Source organism: Capricornis sumatraensis, chromosome 4 (assembly GCF_032405125.1).
Source record: "Capricornis sumatraensis isolate serow.1 chromosome 4, serow.2, whole genome shotgun sequence".
In the NCBI taxonomy this organism is placed as follows: Eukaryota; Metazoa; Chordata; class Mammalia; order Artiodactyla; family Bovidae; genus Capricornis; species Capricornis sumatraensis.
The window spans coordinates 151215658-151235412 of NC_091072.1; the positions used below are offsets into that span (position 1 = coordinate 151215658).

Consider the following 19755-nt stretch of genomic DNA (forward strand, 5'->3'; position numbering starts at 1 on the left):
CCCTTCTCACCCGTCCAGCCACCCCTGGAGCAGGGAAGTTGGCACCCAGCTCAGAACCAGGTTCTAAAATGTCCCCTATTATCTTGTCTAGTCTCTGCCTGCCCCGCCCCCACCCCTTCCCAAGCAGGGGCGGGGAGCCTGGAGAAACACAGAGGCCTGCTTCTGTCTGCTCCTTCCGTAATCGTGCCCACAGCCAGGCTCACTGGACCACCCAGGGCCTGGCCTCTAGCGGTGAGGCTCCAGCTCGGTGAGGATGAGAAGGGATGTCCTGGGTGTGGCCGGGGCGGAGGGTCCTTCTCGGTGCCCCTGGGGAAGGTCCTCGGCTGGGCACAGGAGCTGGCGAACTCTCTGTGAGCAGAGTGGGGTCTGTCGTGAGCTGGAGACAGGGGATGAGGGGGCAGCAGCCCTCTTCGCTGCTGTGTGCGTGCCCTCCCGGTAACCACAGCGGCGTCTTGGTGGCCTCCTGTCTCTTTCTGAGACAGGTAGCACTCCGTCTGTCCCTTCCCAATGCCCACGTCAGGACCCCTGGCCCTCCTGTGCACCACCCTCTACCTAGGCAGGCTGCCACCTGTCAGCAAGAACGAGCCACCAGCTCGTCCTCTCCCCTTTCTCCCCTCCATCTCCCTACCTCTCTGAATGAGCCTTTGAGGGTGCTGAGTTTGTAGCAGCTCCAGGCAGGAATGCAGACCATGGAGGAGAGGGCCAGGAGCCAGCCGAGGGCATCGCCCCACCACGGGTATTTGTACTTCTTGTTGTAGGTCAGCGGGGTGTACTTGATCAGGGAGAAGAGGAAGGTGGCCTGAGGGTGAGAGTGGGAGAGACGGGGCTGGGGGAGCATGGGTCCCCAACCCAGCTGGGCCAGTCTACCTCCAGCCTCCATCCACAGACTGCTCAAAATCCATACCCCTGGGGAGGTATTTCCAAGGTGCCTACTCTGTCTCTGCAGGGTCCCCGCGCCCCTGGGCATCTCTACGCGTGGTTGGCCCTCAGGTGGGACTTGGTGCCCAGCTGTGAACACCTGGAACGCAGGAGTGGAGCCTCCATCCCCTGGCCTGTCATCAGCACAGTGGGTGTTCAGGGGCACTGCTGACCCAGGAAAAGCCAAAGCAGCGGTCCTTGGGAGCTCAGGCCCAGACTCCAAGCCAGGCTGCCTGGGCTTGAGCCCCAACTCTTGGCCACCTTCCGGCTCCAGTGAACTGCTTAACCTCCGGGGCTTCAGTTTCACCTGAGAAGCGAATGCAGCGGTAATTCTTAACTTCATGGGGTTCTTGTGAGGACTGATTAAATGTGTGATGCACTCTGTGCCCAGGAGGAAGCTAAATGTTCTAGAACTGCTATTGTCATCACTGGACTTTATCAGTGAGTATCATCTCAGCAGCCCGAGGCATCTGCCCCACGTTAGACTCACATTGTGGAGTAGGTTGAGCCAGCTTCCCTGGCCCTCAGTTTATACTTCTGTGAAATGGGAAGAAGCTATCTGGCTCGCATTTTGCAGAACCCAACAGGAGGATGAATGAAACCTCTAAAGGATTTTCAGTCCCCACGGAGAAGTCCCTTCTAGGGTAAGGGCCCATTACCCTCCTGGACCACCGCCTCTCTCCCTTCATCTGGTTTCTCCTCCGGAGCTTGTCTTACTGTGCACACAGCCGGTGTGAGGAAGAGCCAACAGTATTTGATGAGAGGCCACGGCCTATACCCAATCATGTCCTCGATATTGTCATAGAAGCGCCCGGCTCCTGCCATGAAGGAGAGGAGGGAGGGGGAGAAAGGACCGTCTAGCATCTGAAGCATCGGGACAAGGGACCACAGTGACCAGGAAGGGCAAGGACCGGTCAGGAAAAGACGCGGTGGATGTCTTCTCTGATTGCCCTGGGAGCTGACTCTTGCCTGGAATTCACAGACATAAACAGCAGCAGGCAGAACTCGGCTTGGGCCAAGGCAGGGATTTTCTGAAGATCGAGGTTGTTAAAGGCTGAAAAGCTCTGGATAAGACATGATATGGTCCCCCAGGGTGGGCCGGGGGCAGCCATCATTAGGAGGGTGCACAAGACCACCTCTTGGGGGCCATGTCGGATTCTTGAGATTTTTTTTTTAGTTTGGGCCAGGGAAAAGTGGTTGTGAGCAGTGGTGTCTCCTTTGTCTGAGAGCCCTGGGCAGAGGTGAGTGCCAGGGTCAGGACCAAGGGGAGAGTCACTCACCGTAGGCCCACGCCACGCAGAAGGACTCGAAGATGGCCACGAACAGCAAGCACATGCCGCTGGCCGCATAGTGGTCAAAGAGCTGGAAGACGTACACGCCGCCCTGCCCGGGAGGGGGAGAGATGGAGCCTTACGGAGGAGACGGGCACCCTCGGGGCGTGGAGAGGAGGTGAGGAGGATCACAGGAGAGCCTGGCTGGTAAGCTGTAAGGCTCTAGGCAGACATGTGACGAGGATAGGGGCTTCTCACTGTTTCGGGAAAGAGAGCTGAAACAGCCATTGTTAGCTCAGCCCTGAGAACAAGCAGGGGGTGACACAGAGTCCACGATAGTGTGCGTTTTTGGCAGAAGGTCAAGATAGGGGCCGTCCTGGGTACCTTCAGGCTACGAGTTCCATCTCCTGCCTTCTCCCCTGAGATGTCACCCGGAATGTCACCCACCCCAGGGCTCCCCTTACTGCCTTTGAAGTCTGTCCCTGGAACTTGGGTCAGCTGCCTGGGAATTCATGGGGTCTTGCTGGATGCAGTTTTTCCCAGTCCAACTGTCCTAGACACTTTTGATTTTCCCATCCAGTCTTTCTATACTTCTCAGCATCTGGGGAGCCAAGGCATCCCTCAGCCATGACCAGAGCTAGATGTTCAGTGCTTCCCAGGCTGGGAAAAGACCAGACCCCAGGCCCTGAAGCCCAGACGGCAGAGACCTGGCATCACAGCAGCTGCTTCCCCTGCTGGGAGGACAGTGACCCCCACCCTTGGCTTCTCCTCCTCCCCAGGACCCACCTGCAAGCCCCCACTCCCTCACCTCTGTGAGCATGACCAGCCCGACGAGGAATGAGGTGACAGACACCCCCAGAATGAGGACCTCCCTCCGGTTCTTCTTGCGGAACACACGGGGGTACATGTCCACCAACGCCGTCACCAGGCTTTCCACGCACACGAACTGGACGAGAGGGCGAGGAGTTGGAGGGCAAGCGCCCCCCCACGAGAAGCTCCGTCAAACAGCTCTGGCTCATCGCTCCCAGGGGCAGCCCTGCCTGCCTCCTGACAGTCCAGAGCGGCCCCTGCATGGTTGGGGTTGGACCTACCCTCCAAAGCTCCCCTTGGTCCCTGGAAGGGCATCGCCGCCTGACACACGCCCAGCCCCCAGCTGTTTTAAGGGCCTTCAGGGCATCAGGTTCAGTGTTGGGGAACAAGCCCGCTGCTCCCCACCCCCAACCCACGCACACCACTGCCTCTCAGGCTCTGAGTGGCCATCTCTCTTGATACCTGGCTGTCCAGTCCCAGGAGGACGACCATGAAGAAGAAGCAGCAGGCCCAGAGGGGCGAGAAGGGCAGCATCACCACAGCCCGGGGGTAGGCGATGAAGGCCAGGCCAGGGCCTGTGCAGGGAGAGAGGGACACGCGGTGCCACCCCCAGGCGGGTGTCCCGGTGTGGGACACAGGACAGCGGGAGCCCTGAAGCTAGCCACCCCCACCACTGTCCTGGCCCAGAAGAAGACACCCAGACCCCGACCTGATCCCTGCTCTTCAAGGTACCGCCCGCTGTTTTCTCGGGGCAGGAGGAGAACGTAAAGGCTGGTGCATTTTAAAGGGTTTTGAAAAATAGGAAGGGGTCTATTTCACCCACATTTCTGTAAGTTTTACCGCCAAATCCTCAGCGCTCACTCTCCAGATCTATTGCTTCAAACCAGAGGTTTCATACTTAAAAAGAGCTCACAGATGTTAGTGGAGCTGGTTGTCCCAGTGTAAAAGGGAGAGTGGGGGAGGTGAAGGACATGGAGCCTTCGTGCGACCGTAAGGCAATACTAGATTGAGTCTGGCACTGCTGGCCACCTCTGCACCTCTGCACTGCCTTTTCTCTTGACCAAAAACAAGCGAGCTGTCACTGGGTGTCATGTTACCGTGCCCCCCCGCCCCGCCCCATCCTCTCAAACACTTCATGTTGCCCTCAGCTGGCTCAGATGGCAAGAACAGAGTCACATGCCAGCACCCGTTCATCCATAGGGAGCTGCCTTTGAAAGGAAGGGCACATCTACGGCCATAACACTCTGACCGCGCCCGATTTTGTCTAAAAGGAAGAGCAAGACCGGGGGCCGGGACGACGGTCAGCTCCTAGCCTGCTTCCCATGCTGCCAGGGCCCGCCCCCGCCCCACCACTCTCCATCATGTGTCACCGCAAACGCTCAGCACCTCGCCTAGCACAGGGCAGCGCTTTGTAACAGAGAAACGCGATCGTTCTTAATAAGAACCCATGATGTCAGTTATCTGGTGCCCGGCACCTTGTGTGATGGGGGAGCTTGTGAGCCCCATGATCAAAATCATCTTGTTACAGGTGCAAGCAGGTGGTCCATGGGCCTAGAGGGTGTACAAGGCAAATGCTGGCCACTTACCCAGATAGGGGACCATCTGTGATTTTATTTAAAAGCAACAGCAGTGTTGCATGGGTGGGGGTGGCGGTGAGGGTCAGGCACTTAAAGGAGGAAAGCCGTGTGCCGGTAATTAACTTACCTCTGAAACACACTTTAAAGGGTACAAGACAGGGCAGAATGCAGGACTGTATGCCGCACCTTAGCAACTGGTTGTTACAAGATGTAACAAGCAGAAACAGTAATATGTATGTGTGTGTGAATGTGTACGTATAGACATATGTGTATTCTTTTTCTCTTAAAAGACTAAACCATTTCTGGAGGGAAACCATGAGCCTGATGACACTGGTTGCCTCCACGGTGAGGAACTGGAGGCGGGTGTGGAAGGAAGATGTTCTCTGCACACCTGTTTGCCCTTTGAAGCTGGAATTGCTGCTTAAGCCCACCCCACATCTTTCCAGGATGCAGCCACTGAAAGGTCACCCAGAGTGTAGGGGACAGCAGAAACGCCTGTAAATCCCAGTGGGCTGGCGAAGGTTCAGACAAAGCTCACGGAGTCGCCTGTCTCGGGCCCCCCAACCCCGAAAACACCACCCACCTGACTCGGCCACCTCAGAGATGGGCACCCCTTGCTCTTGGGACATGAAGCCCAGGATGGAGAAGATGGCAAACCCGGCCACGAAGCTGGTGCCGCTGTTGAGGAAGCAGAGCGCGATGCTGTCCCTGTGGGCAGGGCGGGGCAGGGAACAGACGGTCAGCGGGGCTCCCAGCCCCTCTGGCCAGGACCAGGGAACCCAAGGGACACCGCTTGCCCAGCACAGGCGGAGTACACCTAAGGGGCTGGTCCTGAGCCCCGATTCCATGGGCTCAGACTTGGACTGACCCACAGTCATCCTGGAAGAGTGAGGCCCCAAGCGAGTAACAGGGTCTGAACCTCACCCACGGACACACAGCCTCCCTCTCCCACCCCTCTGCCTCCTGGGACACCACCCTCGTGACTCAGCCCAGCCCACACGTTAATGGAGGGGAGAGGGGCACCCAGGCTACAGATGTTCCTTATTCACCTAAGTTTCGATTTTGAAATGCATGATGTGATTTTGTTTAGCTAATACTAAACTGGCTTAAATTCTCTGACATAACCCAGGTGGGCCCGCAGGAGCCATGGGGAGGGACCAGAGCAGGCGGGCCTGGGCTGCTTTGTGTGACTCACTCCCGGGCAGATCTGCTTGCCTACCGGTGCCCACTGCCCTCTACATGAGCCCAGGGCTGGGTTTCCCAGCCAACCTCAATTATCCCGTCCTCCAGGGAGCAATTGCTTGCCCGTGCTGCCCCCGGCTCCTCTCACCACCTGGCAGCCCTGGCAGATTGATTGGAGAGTGGGGTGAAGGCAGGTGGGGTGTAGGGATCGCCCCTGACCTGGCACACCTGGAGGGGCAGGTGCCCAGGCCCCGCACCTGCTCACCTGTAGCAGTTGTTGTGATACTTGTTGTAGCTGCCCAGGGCCGTCAGGCACCCTAGGCAGATGGCGAAGGAGAAGAAGATCTGGGTGCCTGCGTCCATCCACACCTGCACAGAGAAAAGGCAAGAAAGCTGCCCCTCCGAGGTGCCCACAGGCCCACGGCCGAGCCAGGCTGGAGATACTGAGCCCTGCCCTCACCCGGGGCAGAGAGCCCCCAGACCGTGCTGTCCCAATGGGCTCGACTTCCTGGGCCTCTAGATGGGGTGTCTTGGGCACCACTGGGATGGCATGGGCATCAGGACTAAAGGACCCACGATGGAGGCTGGTGGGCAGGTGCCATAGAGCCAAGTGAGGCCTGGGAACTTTCCTGGTGTCCAGTGGTTAAGATTCCCTGCTCGCAATGAAGGGGGGCGCCTGGGTTCAATCCCTGCTCAGGGAACTAGATCCCACATGCCGCAAAAAAAAAAAACAAAAAAACTTCATGTTGAAACTAAGGCCCGGGGCAGTCAGATACAAAACCAAAAAGAAACAAGCTGAAACAGCAAGTGAGGCTGGGCCCCGTGCTGCTGTAATGGAAACAAAGCCTGGGGCTCAGCCCCCACTTTCTCCCACCCCAGACTCCGGATGATGTGCCCAGTTTGGAAGGAACCCAGGACAGTCTTTCTGGGGATGTGGGTCCTCAACGTCCGAGTCTTCACGGCCGTGTGTCCCACATGCCTCAAAACCCTCTGAAAACAGGAGGGATCCTCCGCTCGCAAAACATCCAGAGGGTGAAGAGATGTCATCTCGAAGGGGCTGTGTGCTCCTGGGGGAAGACGGCGCTCAGTAAACACAGGGCACAGCTGTCCCTCTTATTATCTCAGCTGCCGGCCCGGCCTGTGCACGCTGTGATTTAGATTTCACAGCTAGAATAACATCCCAAAGAGAAAGAAGATCAAGGCAAACGGGGCTCGGCAAGGCCGCGGATCCACAGGAGGTGGGGGTCCTAGGGCCACAGACCCTCCCCAGGCACCTCCTGCCTTCAGGGGACGTGAGCACCGAGCTGCGGCCACGGACATCGCCAGGCTGGTGGCGGGGTCCCCACTTCTGGTCTCACCCTCCACAGTAGCCCCCAAACAGGTCCCTGCTGTCCTTCCACTAAAATCAGGCTCCCGTGCCCACGGGCACCAAAGCCTCAGCTGCTCGTGTCCACAGCCCCTCAGCCCCTGCCCACCCCGCCTGCCTCCCTAACCACCGCAACCACCCTCAACCTCCCTTGCTCCTGCTCTCACTCCCCAAAAATGCCCCCTTTCCTTGGTGCTCTGACAGGTCCAAGGGACCCCATGCCAGCTGACTGCCTCAGAACACACATTCCTCAACCAGCATCCCAGCTGAGACCCTGAACTAGGCGAGCAGAACCCAGAATCCTGTGTGGTTTCAGAGCCTCCTGGGGAACCCCAGTGTATAGCCCAGAAGTGGGGATCCCGCCCTTCCAGCCTCTGAGAACTGGAGTCCACCCCGGCTCTCTGGCCTCCTGCTCTCTTTCCACTTGTGCAGGGCTGGAGACAGGAAAGAGGGTGAAGAGATGGGGGCGGTGCCTGACCATCTGTGCCTCCTGCCCATCAGGACTCCAAGGGTATTTGGGAGGCAGGAGCTGCCACTTGGGGCAGGGGGTCCTCAGCAAGAAGCACAGAGGAAGACCCCCAAGGGGGCAGGGCCAGAAAAGAGCTAGCAGGCAATGTCGACCACCTCAGGGAAACTTCCTTAAACCTCAGGGGAAATGATGATGGGGAGAGGGGAGGGGGGCCTCGGGATTTATTTCGGAAGCTGGAGAAGGAAAGGGCAGGCATGAGAGAAGCCGAGCGGGGGGTACCAGGGTGGGCACTACAAAACTCAGTGGACACCCCAGGTGGAGGTCATGCCTCAGGGAGTCTGGTGCCTCCTTTGCAGTGTCTCAAACCCTTTCCTCTTCTGAAACTGCCCCAGAGACTGAGAGGAGCGTCCTCCAGGAAACCCAGTGGTCTCTGGTCTGAAGGCCACTCGTCCGCTCCCTTCATTATCGCAGCCTAAGGGGTGGGTCAGTGAGGCAAGAGGCTCTGAGCTTGAAAAGAAAGGATAAGGGGGGACTTCCCTGGTGGTCCGGTGGTTAAGAATCTACCTGGCAATGTGGGGGGATACAGGTTCGATTCCCAGTTCTCACATGCTTTGGAGCAACTAAGCCTGTGGGCCACAACTGAAGAGTCTGTGCTGCAAAGAAAGAGCCCAGGTGATGCAGTAGAAAGAAACCCCATGTGCTACAACTAAGACTTGCTCTGTGCACTCTGTCACTCAGTCATGTCCGACTCTTTGCGACCCCACGGACTGTAGTCCACCAGGCTCCTCTATCCATGGGATTCTCCAGGCAAGAATACTGGAGTGGGTTGCCATTTCCTCCTCCAGGAACTCAGACCTGACAAAGCCAAAATAAAATATTAAATAAATAAAAAGAAAGAATCCGGGAGGTCTCTCCAGGCAGGTCATCCAGGACCTGGCCCAGCCTCGGGCCCTGGAGGTCCACTCCCACACCTGGCGGGGCCCACGGTCCACATGGGAAACTCTCTGTTTCCTCGGAGACATTCCCACGGTTGCCCACGGGCAGATCCCAATGTTAGGAAGTATTTCGAACTTGGGCTTGGGAAGAAGAAATAAAGGAAAACTGTGACTCGGCTGTTCACCTCGCCCTCGGGGGACACACGCAGATCGAGCTGGGAGGAGAGGTTGATGAGAACAGAGGAAAAGGAAGCAGAAGGCCTGAGGGTTCAGAGTGCAGGGGTCAGCCCCGCAACTGTGACACAGGCCCCTGGCTAGTGAGTTGGCTTGCAGCTGCTCTGGGCTGGCCTGCTGGGGTAGGGGAGACGCAGGCTGGGGGCGGAGTGGGGAAGGGCCGGAGGACAGCAGAGCAAGCCATTCTGTTCCCGCTGCAGCCCAGCTGCCACCTGCCTGGTGCAGGAGCCCTGGTTTCCAGAACAAAGCTTCATGAGCTTGGCTGGCACAGAAGACTGCCTGACAAAACAGGTGTGAAAAAAACTTGGCCACGTGTGGGTTAAAAAGAGGTCTTGGAGTAGGGGACAGGGGAAGAGAGAAATTTCTAGAAGATCCAGGAAAGATGTTTTTCAACCCAGAGTCCAACCCCAAGAACTATTATATTTACTATTTTCAGAAAGGCAATTACGGAACAGAAAAAGCCTGGGCTTTGGAGTCAAACTGAGTTCATTTCCTAACTCTGTTCCTTACTTGCTGTGTGACCTTAGGCGGGTCACTTAACCTCTCTGAACCTCACTAGCCTCATCATGAAAATGGTAATAATAAGTGAAATAAAAAGGGGGTATATTAACAGATAAAATGTGTAAAATAACAAATAAAAATAAAATAGTGTATGTCAAATGCCTAATACATAAAAAAACACTAGTTCCCTATCCCACCTCAGGGCTTCCCTGGTAGCTCAGCTGGTAGAGAATTCGTTTGCAATGCAGTAGACCCTGGTTCAATCCCAGGGTCGGGAAGTTCCCTGGAGAAGGGATGGGCTACCCACTCCAGTATTCTTGGGCTTCCCTGGTGGCTCAGATGGTAAAGAATCCACCTGCAATGCAAGACACCTGGGTTCAGTCCCTGGGTTGGAAGATTTCCCTGGAGAAGGGCATGGCAACCCACTGCAGTATTCTTGCCTGGAGAATCCCCATGGACAGAGGAGCCTGGAGGGTCACAAAGAATTAGACACGACTGCGTGACTAAGCACAGCACAGCACAGTGGGCTATTTGCTGTTGTTGTCATTTTAAAGAAGCAACTTGCCTTCCAGGTTCCCTAGGTCTCAATGTGCAATATCAAATAAAAAGCCTCGTTCTAATTAATGGCTCCAACCTCCCCCCGAAATAAACCCTCCCGAGAATAGCTTAATACAGAGATTTAAGATGTCCAACAAGGGTTCTCTGGACACCTTGTCCCCAGACCCTGTCCTTACCGATCTACCAGAGTGCAATGGACAGACCAAAAGGGTCAGGGTGGGTGAGGGAAATAAACAGAGCCTGACCAGCACACGCACCAGCGGGGCCCCCACGGCTGCTCCCCAGTGGACAGAGTCGGTGCTGGGGAGCCCGGGAGAGGCGGCAGCCCACCCACCGCACAGCAGCCTGGCAGACAGAGAAACCCAGTCGTGTCTCTGCCTGGCTTCTGCTCCCAGACTGAGCTTGACAGACAGAGACTCTCTGGTCTTTGTGCTGCAGGAATTTTGCGCCTTTCTCAAGTGCCAGCCAAATGCAGGTTGGAACCATCACACTTCCTGGGGAACGCCAACTGGATTTGATTAGCACTCTGGCCGGGATATCCCGCCCTGCAGAAGGCCAGGACCAGCAGCTAACATGGCTGCTCGCGAGCTCAGGACCAAGCCTGGCTCTGGAAACCATGGCCTCGGAGGACTCTGAGGGCATCGGCTCCCTGCATGGCCTGAAGCTCTGCCCGGGGTTGGAAGGACAGTGTCCTGGAGAGGAGACTGAAAGAGGTCTTCATCCCTGCAGTAGCCAGATGCAGAATTATGGCCTTTTAACCCTCAGAGCTGCATGCTTTCTGGTCCTCCTTCATATTTGCCGCCAGCTGTTATATGTGGTGCTGGAGAAGACGCTCAAGAGTCCCTCGGACAGCAAGGAGATAGAACCAGTCAATCCTAAAGGAAATGAGTCCTGAATACTCATTGCAAGGACTGAGCTGAAGTTGAAACTCCAATACTTTGGCCACCTGACGCGAAGAACTGACTCATTGGAAAAGACCCTGATGCTGAGAAAGATTGAAGGCAGAAGGAGAAGGGGACAACAGAGGAAAGGATGGTTGGATGGCATCACTGACTCAACAGACACGAGTTTGAACAAACTCTGGGAGATGTTGAAGGACAGGGGAGCCTGGTGTGCTGCAGTCCATGGGGTCGCAAAGAGTCAGACACACAGACATGACTGAGCAACTTAATAACAATAACAACTAACAACGGTGGGGATACTTCACTGGTTGATGGTGAGGATGAGCTAAAATAGTACACATGAACCTCTTAACGAAGCCAGGGCTGTGGCAGGCGCTCAGCAGTTGTCAGCTACGCACAGCTGGTCAGCACGAACATGGCATTGATCAGAAAAGCCACCAGTCAGTACCAGAGATTCTGGACCCTGTCTCCCTTTCTTCTTTCATTCCATCTGCCCGTCTCCCTGTCTGTCACCCCTCCTTCTTCCTGCCTGACCCCCAAGCAAAGACACCTTGTGGCTCAGCCACCAGTCCACGCCGTGCTCCAGAACGACAGCAGCTCCTCCCGCATGAAGGATCCACGCCAGCCCCACACCTGGCTCCTCTCCCCCCAGGCCTTGCCCAGCTCTGCTGCTCCACCGCCTCCAGCTTGCTGCCTGGTCCCACTGCAGGGTCCCCTGTGGGTCTCAGCCTGCTGTTACTTCCATGTGAGCCTGGGCCCCGTCTACTCATCCATGCTGCGAGGAGTGTGCACAGATGACGTCTGGGGTTTTCTAGCTTCGGCAGCTGCCATTCTACAGTTTGGCTCCCTAGTCTGACTGCACCCTCGGGCCCAGGTGGAGATGAGGCAGCTGCGTCTGTCTCGATCTGTCTCAGAAACGAGTGCGGGAGGGCACGCTCACATTCCACCAGAGGCCGTGAAGGAACCCCAGGGCCGAGGCTGGGGCAGTGTCTGGGCTCAAATGGTCTGGCTGGGCTGGGGCAGTGTCTGGGCTCGAATGGTCTGGCTGGGCTGGGGCAGTGTCTGGGCTCGAATGGTCTGGCTGCTTCTGGGGGCCACAGCGACCCCAGGACCCAGGGTGGAAGAGCTTGTAGTCCATCCAGTAGGGGGAGGCAGGCTGGAGAACAGTCACCCCAACTTCTGCACAAGGAACAAGGGGAGCCACTGCCTCCGTGGGGATGTCCCCGCCTCAAAGGGAGCTGGGGGAGGGGCTGTTCCCTCCTCTCCTGGCCTCCTTGCCCCTCGGCAAGACAATGCCCCTGCCTTTACTATTAAAATGTTTGAAAAGCTGTCTGGTTGCTGGTCTGCCCTGAGCTGGGCGACACTTTCAGGGACATGGCCCCTCCCCACCAAGCAAAGGAGGCTCCTGGGAGGTGACCTTTGCTGGGGGGATGGGGGCAGGGGGTAGCCCGGTGTGTAGGGCTCTGGGTTTCCCTCGCCCATGGCCTCTTCCACCTCCGCACCTCCTGGCTTTGCATGCATGCACATCCTGAGTCGCTCAGTCCTGTCTGACTCTTTGTGACCCCATGCACTGTAGCCCGCCAGGCTCCTCTGTCCATGGGACTCTCCAGGCAAGGATGCTGGAGCAGTTTGCTGTGCCCTCCTTCAGAAGATCTTCCCGACCTGGGGATGTAATCCTAGTCTCCTGCATTGACAGGCGGGTTCTTTACCACTAGCGCCACCTGGGAGGCCCTTCAAAACGGTGGGCAAACAGGAGGCGGGAAGCCGGCAGAGGCTTCTCACAGCAGGCCTTGCTGTCCAAATCCCCGGTCAGCAAGCACCCGCTCCTGGAGGGTGGACCTGAAGGAAGAGCCGGGAGGGACAGGGAGGCGGGGTGCAGCCCTCCAGACAGCAGGCAGGATACTCAACACCAGCCAGCTGGCTCCAGGCGGGGCCGGGGACACGGCCAGGGGTGGGCCGTGTGGGCAGAGAGCGGGAAGCAGAGGGCTGGCGGAGGGTCAGGGGAGAGAGGCTGCCCAGTGTGAAAGGAGGTGCCAAGCGGGGGTGGGAGGTGAGGCAGGGCAGAGCCTGGAGAAGGGCTTTTAGGACCTTTAGCCCCCGAGGGACACCCCCTGGGCTCCCTGGCAGCTGTGAAACTAGCAGGGGAGCACACACAGCTGCCAGCAGACGTGTGGAAATATCCCCCACCGCGGACGCTGGAGATGGAGCAGAGATGCCCATACAGAACACAGGGGCAGCCCTCGTCGTCGGCGGTTTCTTACCTGGGGGTCCCAGAGACGCGTGAGGTTTGGGTACAGGTAGAACTGAATTCCTTGGGCTGCCCCAGGCAGCGTCACCCCTCGAATGAGCAGGACCACCAGCATGAGGTAAGGGAAGGTGGCCGTGAAGTACACCACCTGGGCCAAGGCGATGGAAAGACGCGGAAGCCGTGAGGGGGTGGGAGGGCCTGGGGGAGCTGCGACCCCACGGGAGAGGCCACGGAGCCCGCCTGCTCCCCCTCCCGCTCACCCCTCATCCTGCAGCTGTTCAGTCCCGTCTGCCCTCTGCCTCTGGCCACAACCTCCTGCCTCCCTCCCTCCAGCTCCCCCCGCACAATCCCCGGCAAATATTTGTTGAGTGACTGAATGAACTTAGGCATGCCCCCAACAGGGGCTTAGAACTGTGGCCAGGGTCACTGGGGACGACAGCTATGTCACACGTGACCCTGTCCTCGCCGAGCTTACGAGCTTAGCACGACTGCGCGGCCCAATTAGGAGGGCAGCCTGGTCAGAGGCCTCGGGGGCCAGAGTCCGGGATAACTCGAGCTGCCCTGTATGACACACTCCAGGCAGGGCGTCTCCCTCGGGCCTCAGGTGGCTGAGAACTGTGTCAAGATGAACAGCCCCGAAGCACTGCTGTATGAAGCAGGGTGCCATGAACTGTGTGCAGTGGGCAATGTGCCACACACGAGGTGTGTTCCGAGATCCTGCCTCCCTCCCCGGCTCTGCCTCTCCTTTTCCTCTCTGTGTCCCCCTCCCCCTCTCTGTCTCCCCCTCCCTCCCTCTGTCTCCCCCTCCCCCTCTCTGTCTACCCCTCCCTCTCTCTATGTCCCCCTCCCCCTCTCTGTCTCCCCCTCCCTCCCTCTGTCTCCCCCTCCCCCTCTCTGTCTACCCCTCCCCCTCTCTGTCTCCCCCTCCCTCCCTCTGTCTCCCCCTCCCCCTCTCTGTCTACCCCTCCCTCTCTCTGTCTCCCCCTCCCTCTCTCTATGTCCCCCTCCCCCTCTCTGTCTACCCATCCCTCTTTCTGTCCCCCCTCCCCCTCTCTGTCTCCCCCTCCCCTCCATGTCTCCCCCTCCCCCTCTCTGTCTACCCCTCCCTCTCTCTGTCTCCCCCTCCCTCTCTCTATGTCCCCCTCCCCCTCTCTGTCTACCCATCCCTCTTTCTGTCCCCCCTCCCCCTCTCTGTCTCCCCCTCCCCTCCATGTCTCCCCCTCCCCCTCTCTGTCTCCCCCTCCCTCCCTCTGTCTCCCCCTCCCCCTCTCTGTCTACCCCTCCCTCTCTCTGTCTCCCCCTCCCTCTCTCTATGTCCCCCTCCCCCTCTCTGTCTCCCCCTCCCTCCCTCTGTCTCCCCCTCCCCCTCTCTGTCTCCCCCTCCCTCCCTCTGTCTCCCCCTCCCCCTCTCTGTCTCCCCCTCCCCTCCATGTCTCCCCCTCCCCCTCTCTGTCTCTCCCCTCCCTCTCTGTGTCCCCTTCCCTCTCTCTGTGTCCTCCTCCCTCTCTCTGTCTCCCCTTCCCTCTCTGTCTTTCTTCCATTTCACTTCCCCAAATAGAAGGACATGTGACTGAGCCCAGGAGAGGCATAGAATCAAGCAAGCGAGCGCCAAGCAATCTTTGGGGGGTCATTCCCTCCCATCCCCGACTAGGTACAACTTGAGGAACCCCTGGGTGGCTGAGCCCGACAGCAAGGGCAGAGGGTCCCGGGAGGGGAGGGGCCCGGGGCTCTCTGACACAGACCTTGCCCGTGGACTTGACGCCCTTCCAGATGCAGAAGTAGCAGACGACCCAGGCAAGCAGGAGGCACAGGGCCAGCTCCCAGCGCAGGGCCCCCAGGTGCTGGATGCCCTCTGAGATCTTCAGGACCCGCCGCCTGGGGAAAGGGGTGAGCTGCCGGCCTCAGCTCCCTAGGCAGCAGAGCTGAGCCTCTCGCTCTGATCTGAAAAAGGCTCACCGGCTCCTTTACTCTGGACTGTGAGGCTCACCTTTGCCCAGAGATGGGGATAGACAGACAGGGAGGCAAAGACAAACTTTCCCCGGGTAAGCTTATTCTGCCAGGCCGAGGCAACTGAACCCAGAGAAGGGGACGCAAACATATTCTCTCTGCTGGACTGTGAAGATGCTTTGATATTAGGAATCACGTCTTAGGTGAATGTCAGTATTTGGGGGGAGGAGCAGTAGAGGTAACTGACAAGGAGCTAAGGAGGAGGGTGGACACTCATGGGGGTGGCCCTGGGGGAAGAGAGGCAGGCCGGGCCTGAGGACAGTCCGGCATTAACCACAGATACAGGCAAAAGGAAAAAGCCACTTGGATGGTGGGGCCACCAAAGGAGGAAGCAGAAGTTTGTCCCTTGCCGTCTGTAGAGTCACCACTGTTTGAACTCACCCCCGTGCCCTGGACAATCCATCCACACTGGGTGAAGGGTGAAAAGGCCTCACTTACTCCCAGAACTCGATGACGGGAGAGGTGGCGTTCTCAGCGGTCGCATTCAGAGAGCCGTTGGTCCTCTGGAACTCCACGCAGCGCTCTGTGGGCGGCCAGGGGTCAGGGAAGCAAGAGAAAGATCACTGGCCAGTGTGACCTGAGAGTGGGGGAACTTTAGGAGACTGGAAAGGAAGGTGTCTGGGCTGAAGTTATCTAAACAAAACAGTCTCACAATGAGACACGAAAGACATAATAACCTCATCAAACCCATGGCACCCTTTCCCACTTCTCCACGGCAGATGGGGTAGGGGGTGGGATGGGAGGGTGGGTCGCGGCTGCACGTTCTAATTAAAGCAAGACCAGGCAGCATCAGCAAAGATGCTTTGCACACTGCTTCAAATAGACAAATATTTCTGGGCTGCCGTCCTGGATGGGCTCACGACCTTTGAGGAACAATCAGGAGGCCATCCAGGGAAGTGGTGCAGTCGTGGCTAAGAGCAGGGGTACAGGTCAGGAGGCTCTGGCTTGAATCCCACTCTCTACCCATCCCCACTCCCTGCCCCCGACACCCCAGGTTATTTACTGAGAGGCTCTCTAAGCCTCAGTCCTTTCCGCTCTAAATGTACATGAGAAGAGCCGTGTGCAGGGCTGATAAGGGGATTAAATGAAAATGAGACTCCAGGGCGCTCCATAAATAGTGGCTCTCAATTACCCCTCTATGCCTTCAAACTTTCACAAAGTGTTCACACCCTTCTATGCGTTTTATCAGGACAACAATCCTGCGAAATACTAAGATAGAGACCATTTTCCCCACCAAGCGCGAGAAAGCGAATCTTCTGAGATGACTTGTCATCACCCATCTGTGAGGAAGTGAGGGCTGGGGTCCTGCTCAGCAAAGTGTGTTAAGTTCCACCTGCAGAGGGTCTGGGAGCTGAGGACTGCCCTGGGGGTCCAGTGGTTAAGAATCCACCTTCCAGTGCAGGGGACTCCCCTGGGTGGGGAACTGGTCCCTGGTCAGGCTTCCCTGGTAACTCAGCTCCTAAAGAATCCACCTGCAATGCAGGAGATCCTGGTTTGATTCCTGGATCAGGAAGATTCCCTGGAAAGGGATAGGCTACCCACTCCAGTATTCTTAGGCTTTCCTGGTGGCTCAGCTGGTAAAGAATCTGCCTGCAACGCAGGAGACCTGGATTCCATCCCTGGGTTGGGAAGATTCCCCTGGAGGAGGGCATGGCAACCTACTCCAGTATTCTTGCCTAGAGAATCCCCATGGAAAGAGGAGCCTGACAGGCTACAGTCCATGGGGTCGCAAAGAGTTGGACATGACTGAGCGACTAAGCACAGCACAGGAAACTAAGATCCCACATGCCTAGGAGCAACTAAGCCTGTGGGCCACAGCTAGAGAGCCCATGAGCAGCAACAAAGACCTAACAGCCAACTATTCAAAAAAAAAAAAAAAAAAAAGGTGGAGGGGGGAGGGAGGGAGAGAGGGAGGGGAAATAAAGAGAGGAGAAGAAAAAACACAATAAAGAAAACATCCGAACAGAACAGATTTTTTAAAACTTGATTCATTCCACAAATACGTTTTGAGAGCTCAGGATATAGCACACAGCACTAAGCGCAAACCAAACCAACAGAGAAAAAGCCGGGTGAATGCCAGGGCCCGGGGCCGGGACAGGCACTAGCAGACACGTTGAGCAGAACCTAGTGGGTCAATGACCCTCAGGGAGGGACATCAGGATTGCAGAGAGGCACGGAGGTGGTGGCAGAGAGGAACAAAGGAAGGAAGGCCCGGAGAGACAGCACACAGTTTGGGAGCAACGGGGGCCTCGTGGCTGCCGGGTCAGAGAGTAACCAAGGATGTTCATCACCCCAGGCGGTTCTTCTAGACAGCACTACTCTAGGTAACTTTTAATTTTATCTTTAACTTAATGTTTACTTTCTATTCATTAGACTCAGGAGTTCTATGGCCTTATGGGGTCCTGTCTTAAAATGGAACCACAAGAGACTTGCTATTATAAATGATTGAGATACTGTATAAAATGGCGTATCCCCTGGTTCAGTCCAGATGAACTGGGAGTTGAAAAGGCCTATTTTTAGGCCTTAATACATATTTATATATGTATTATATACAATATATACATATATACAATATATGTATTGTGTACAATATATACATATATCAAACTAACCATGCCTTAGATCACATAAAGGGCTAAACTGCACAAAAAGAAGTCAGTTCTGTCTTCATAATACATGCATTTATAATGTGTTTGATGGAACCCATGAATTTTTTACAAAGTCTGCAGGGCTTTTCTGGTGGCTCAGCGGATCGTGGGTTTGATCCCCGAGTCGGGATGATCCTGCGTGCTGAAGAACAACTAAGCCTGTGTGTCACGACTACAGAGCCTGTGCTCTGCAAACCGGAAGCCGAAACTACCCAGCCCAGGTGCTGCAGCTACCAAAGCCTGTGTGCCTAGAGCCCGTGCTCCCAGCAAGAGAAGCCACCGCAGTGAGAAACCCAGGCACCAGAACTAGAGGGTAGCCACAGCTCACCATGAGAGAAAAGCGCTCGCAGCAGCAAAGACCCAGCACAAGCAAACAATAAATAAGTAAAATTGCTTTTTAAAAAAAGGCCTGTGACATTTTCCCTGTGATGCTGGTGGATTCTCGCTCTTATCTTTGGTGTAAGACCTCCGTGATGTCCTTGGAAGACTTCTAGAGCATCCCAAGTAAGGGGCGGGGCGGGGGGCCCAGGTCCCAGGGTACAGGGACGATCCCTCTCCCGGGTCACCGCGGCCAAGCAGGAGGGGGTGACCTCACCCGTGTTCCAGTCGTGGCGGCAGCTCCCCCAGGGCAGGTCGACGGTAAAGCTGCTGAAGAGGTAGAAGAGGGCCCAGGCCAGGACGATGATGTAGTAGGTGTTGAGGAGGGTGACGATCATCTGGGAGGCGTAGCCGATGCCTGGAGGGGGCGGGGAGGGCAGACTGCGCTGGGGCACCGGGCAGGTGTCTCACTCTCCTGCCCACCCCTGCTCGGGAGGGGGTCTGTGCTCCACTGGGAGGGTCCTAAGACGTGGGATTCGGGACCCGGGCTTCCTGCTCTCCTCCCTAGCCCTGCTGCCCTGCCCTGCTTCCCGTGAACTCGCATCAGTCTCGGTGCTGAAACTTCACTGGTTCTAATTCCAAGTTATTTTATGCACGTGTAAGTCTAACTCCGAGATTCCAACAGCTTATGTTCCCTGGAATTCATCTGATCTATTTCTGAAATATAAAAACGTGCTAAGAGCAGGACGAGACAGTTCACCGGGGAGCAAGTGCACGTAGTGAATGAACGTCCTCAAAATGCCCTCATGCTCCCTCATCCTAGGTGTGCACACTGAAACGAGGAGGGGGTAACATTCTGCATCCATAACACACCGAACATTTCTACAGATGCTGTCACTTGGTGAGTTCCAAACTTGTCCACATATTAGGTGAATTACCTGGAGATATTTTTAAAATTCCAAAGCCCAGTCTAGATGCCAGACCAATTTAATCACAACCTCTGGGGGTGGGGTACAGGCCTCAAGATGTTTTGAAGGTCCTGGGGTATTTCCAATGTTCCAACAAGTTTGGGAACTAGGGTCATAACTCAGAGCTGTTAAAGATATGGGAGAAAGTCCTTACTCAAGTTCAGTGACTGTACGTCAGTATAACACTTTCATAAGCCAGATCAAGAGACATCAACTTGGTTGTCCATTTGATCCTGTGATTCTGAACTTGGGAATTTATCCCAAAGAAATAATTTCAAAAAGAGGGGGGCTATTTCTACCAAGGTACATGATAGCAGGGTATAACAATTTTATAAGTGATCAAAAATAAGCATAAATTTTGATATATGCATCTGATGAAAGTTTATGCAACTCAATGATTGCTGTGTAGAAAATGGAAAATAACACTAACTAAAACAGAAACACAAATAAGTAAGAAAAAATTCTTAAAAATAAAAACAAAAAAAGAAAAATGAAGAAAAAACTGTTTATTTCAAACTAATAGATACATAAATTTTAATATAGAGAAAGAAATAGTGAAATAAATCTCTCCAAACTACAAACAACCCAAATGTTCTTCAATGGGTGAATGGTTAAATAAATCGTAGTACATTCATCCATGCCATGGAATACGGCTCAGTAATAAAAAGGAATGAACCACCGATACCAGGAGCTTCCCAGGTGGCGCTAGTGGTAAAGAACCCGCCTGCCAATGCAGGAGATGTAAGAGACTCGGGTTTGACCCTTGGGTCGGGAAGAGCCCCTGGAGGAGGGCACAGCAACCCACTCCAGTATTCTTGCCTGGAGAATCCCATGGACTGAGGA

General features: G+C 55.9%; 1 protein-coding gene across 2 annotated transcripts in view; it reads right to left on the minus strand.

The window, feature by feature from the left end:
* Nucleotides 1-13: 13 nt before the first annotated feature.
* Nucleotides 14-19755, minus strand: part of SLC6A13 (solute carrier family 6 member 13) — a 35908-nt gene continuing 16166 nt past the window's right edge. Inside the window, exons 3-14 of one of the 2 annotated variants that reach the window (XM_068969847.1) lie at nucleotides 18222-18362; nucleotides 15417-15501; nucleotides 14714-14846; nucleotides 12985-13119; nucleotides 6024-6127; nucleotides 5160-5284; nucleotides 3462-3574; nucleotides 2998-3135; nucleotides 2199-2301; nucleotides 1636-1736; nucleotides 629-799; nucleotides 14-348 (exon numbers count right to left, since the gene is read on the minus strand). In XM_068969847.1, the coding sequence (XP_068825948.1) occupies nucleotides 226-348; nucleotides 629-799; nucleotides 1636-1736; nucleotides 2199-2301; nucleotides 2998-3135; nucleotides 3462-3574; nucleotides 5160-5284; nucleotides 6024-6127; nucleotides 12985-13119; nucleotides 14714-14846; nucleotides 15417-15501; nucleotides 18222-18362 (1472 nt within the window). In that variant the 3' untranslated portion in view covers nucleotides 14-225. The remainder of the gene's footprint in view (nucleotides 349-628; nucleotides 800-1635; nucleotides 1737-2198; nucleotides 2302-2997; nucleotides 3136-3461; nucleotides 3575-5159; nucleotides 5285-6023; nucleotides 6128-12984; nucleotides 13120-14713; nucleotides 14847-15416; nucleotides 15502-18221; nucleotides 18363-19755) is intronic. The other variant, XM_068969848.1, reaches the window with a different exon arrangement.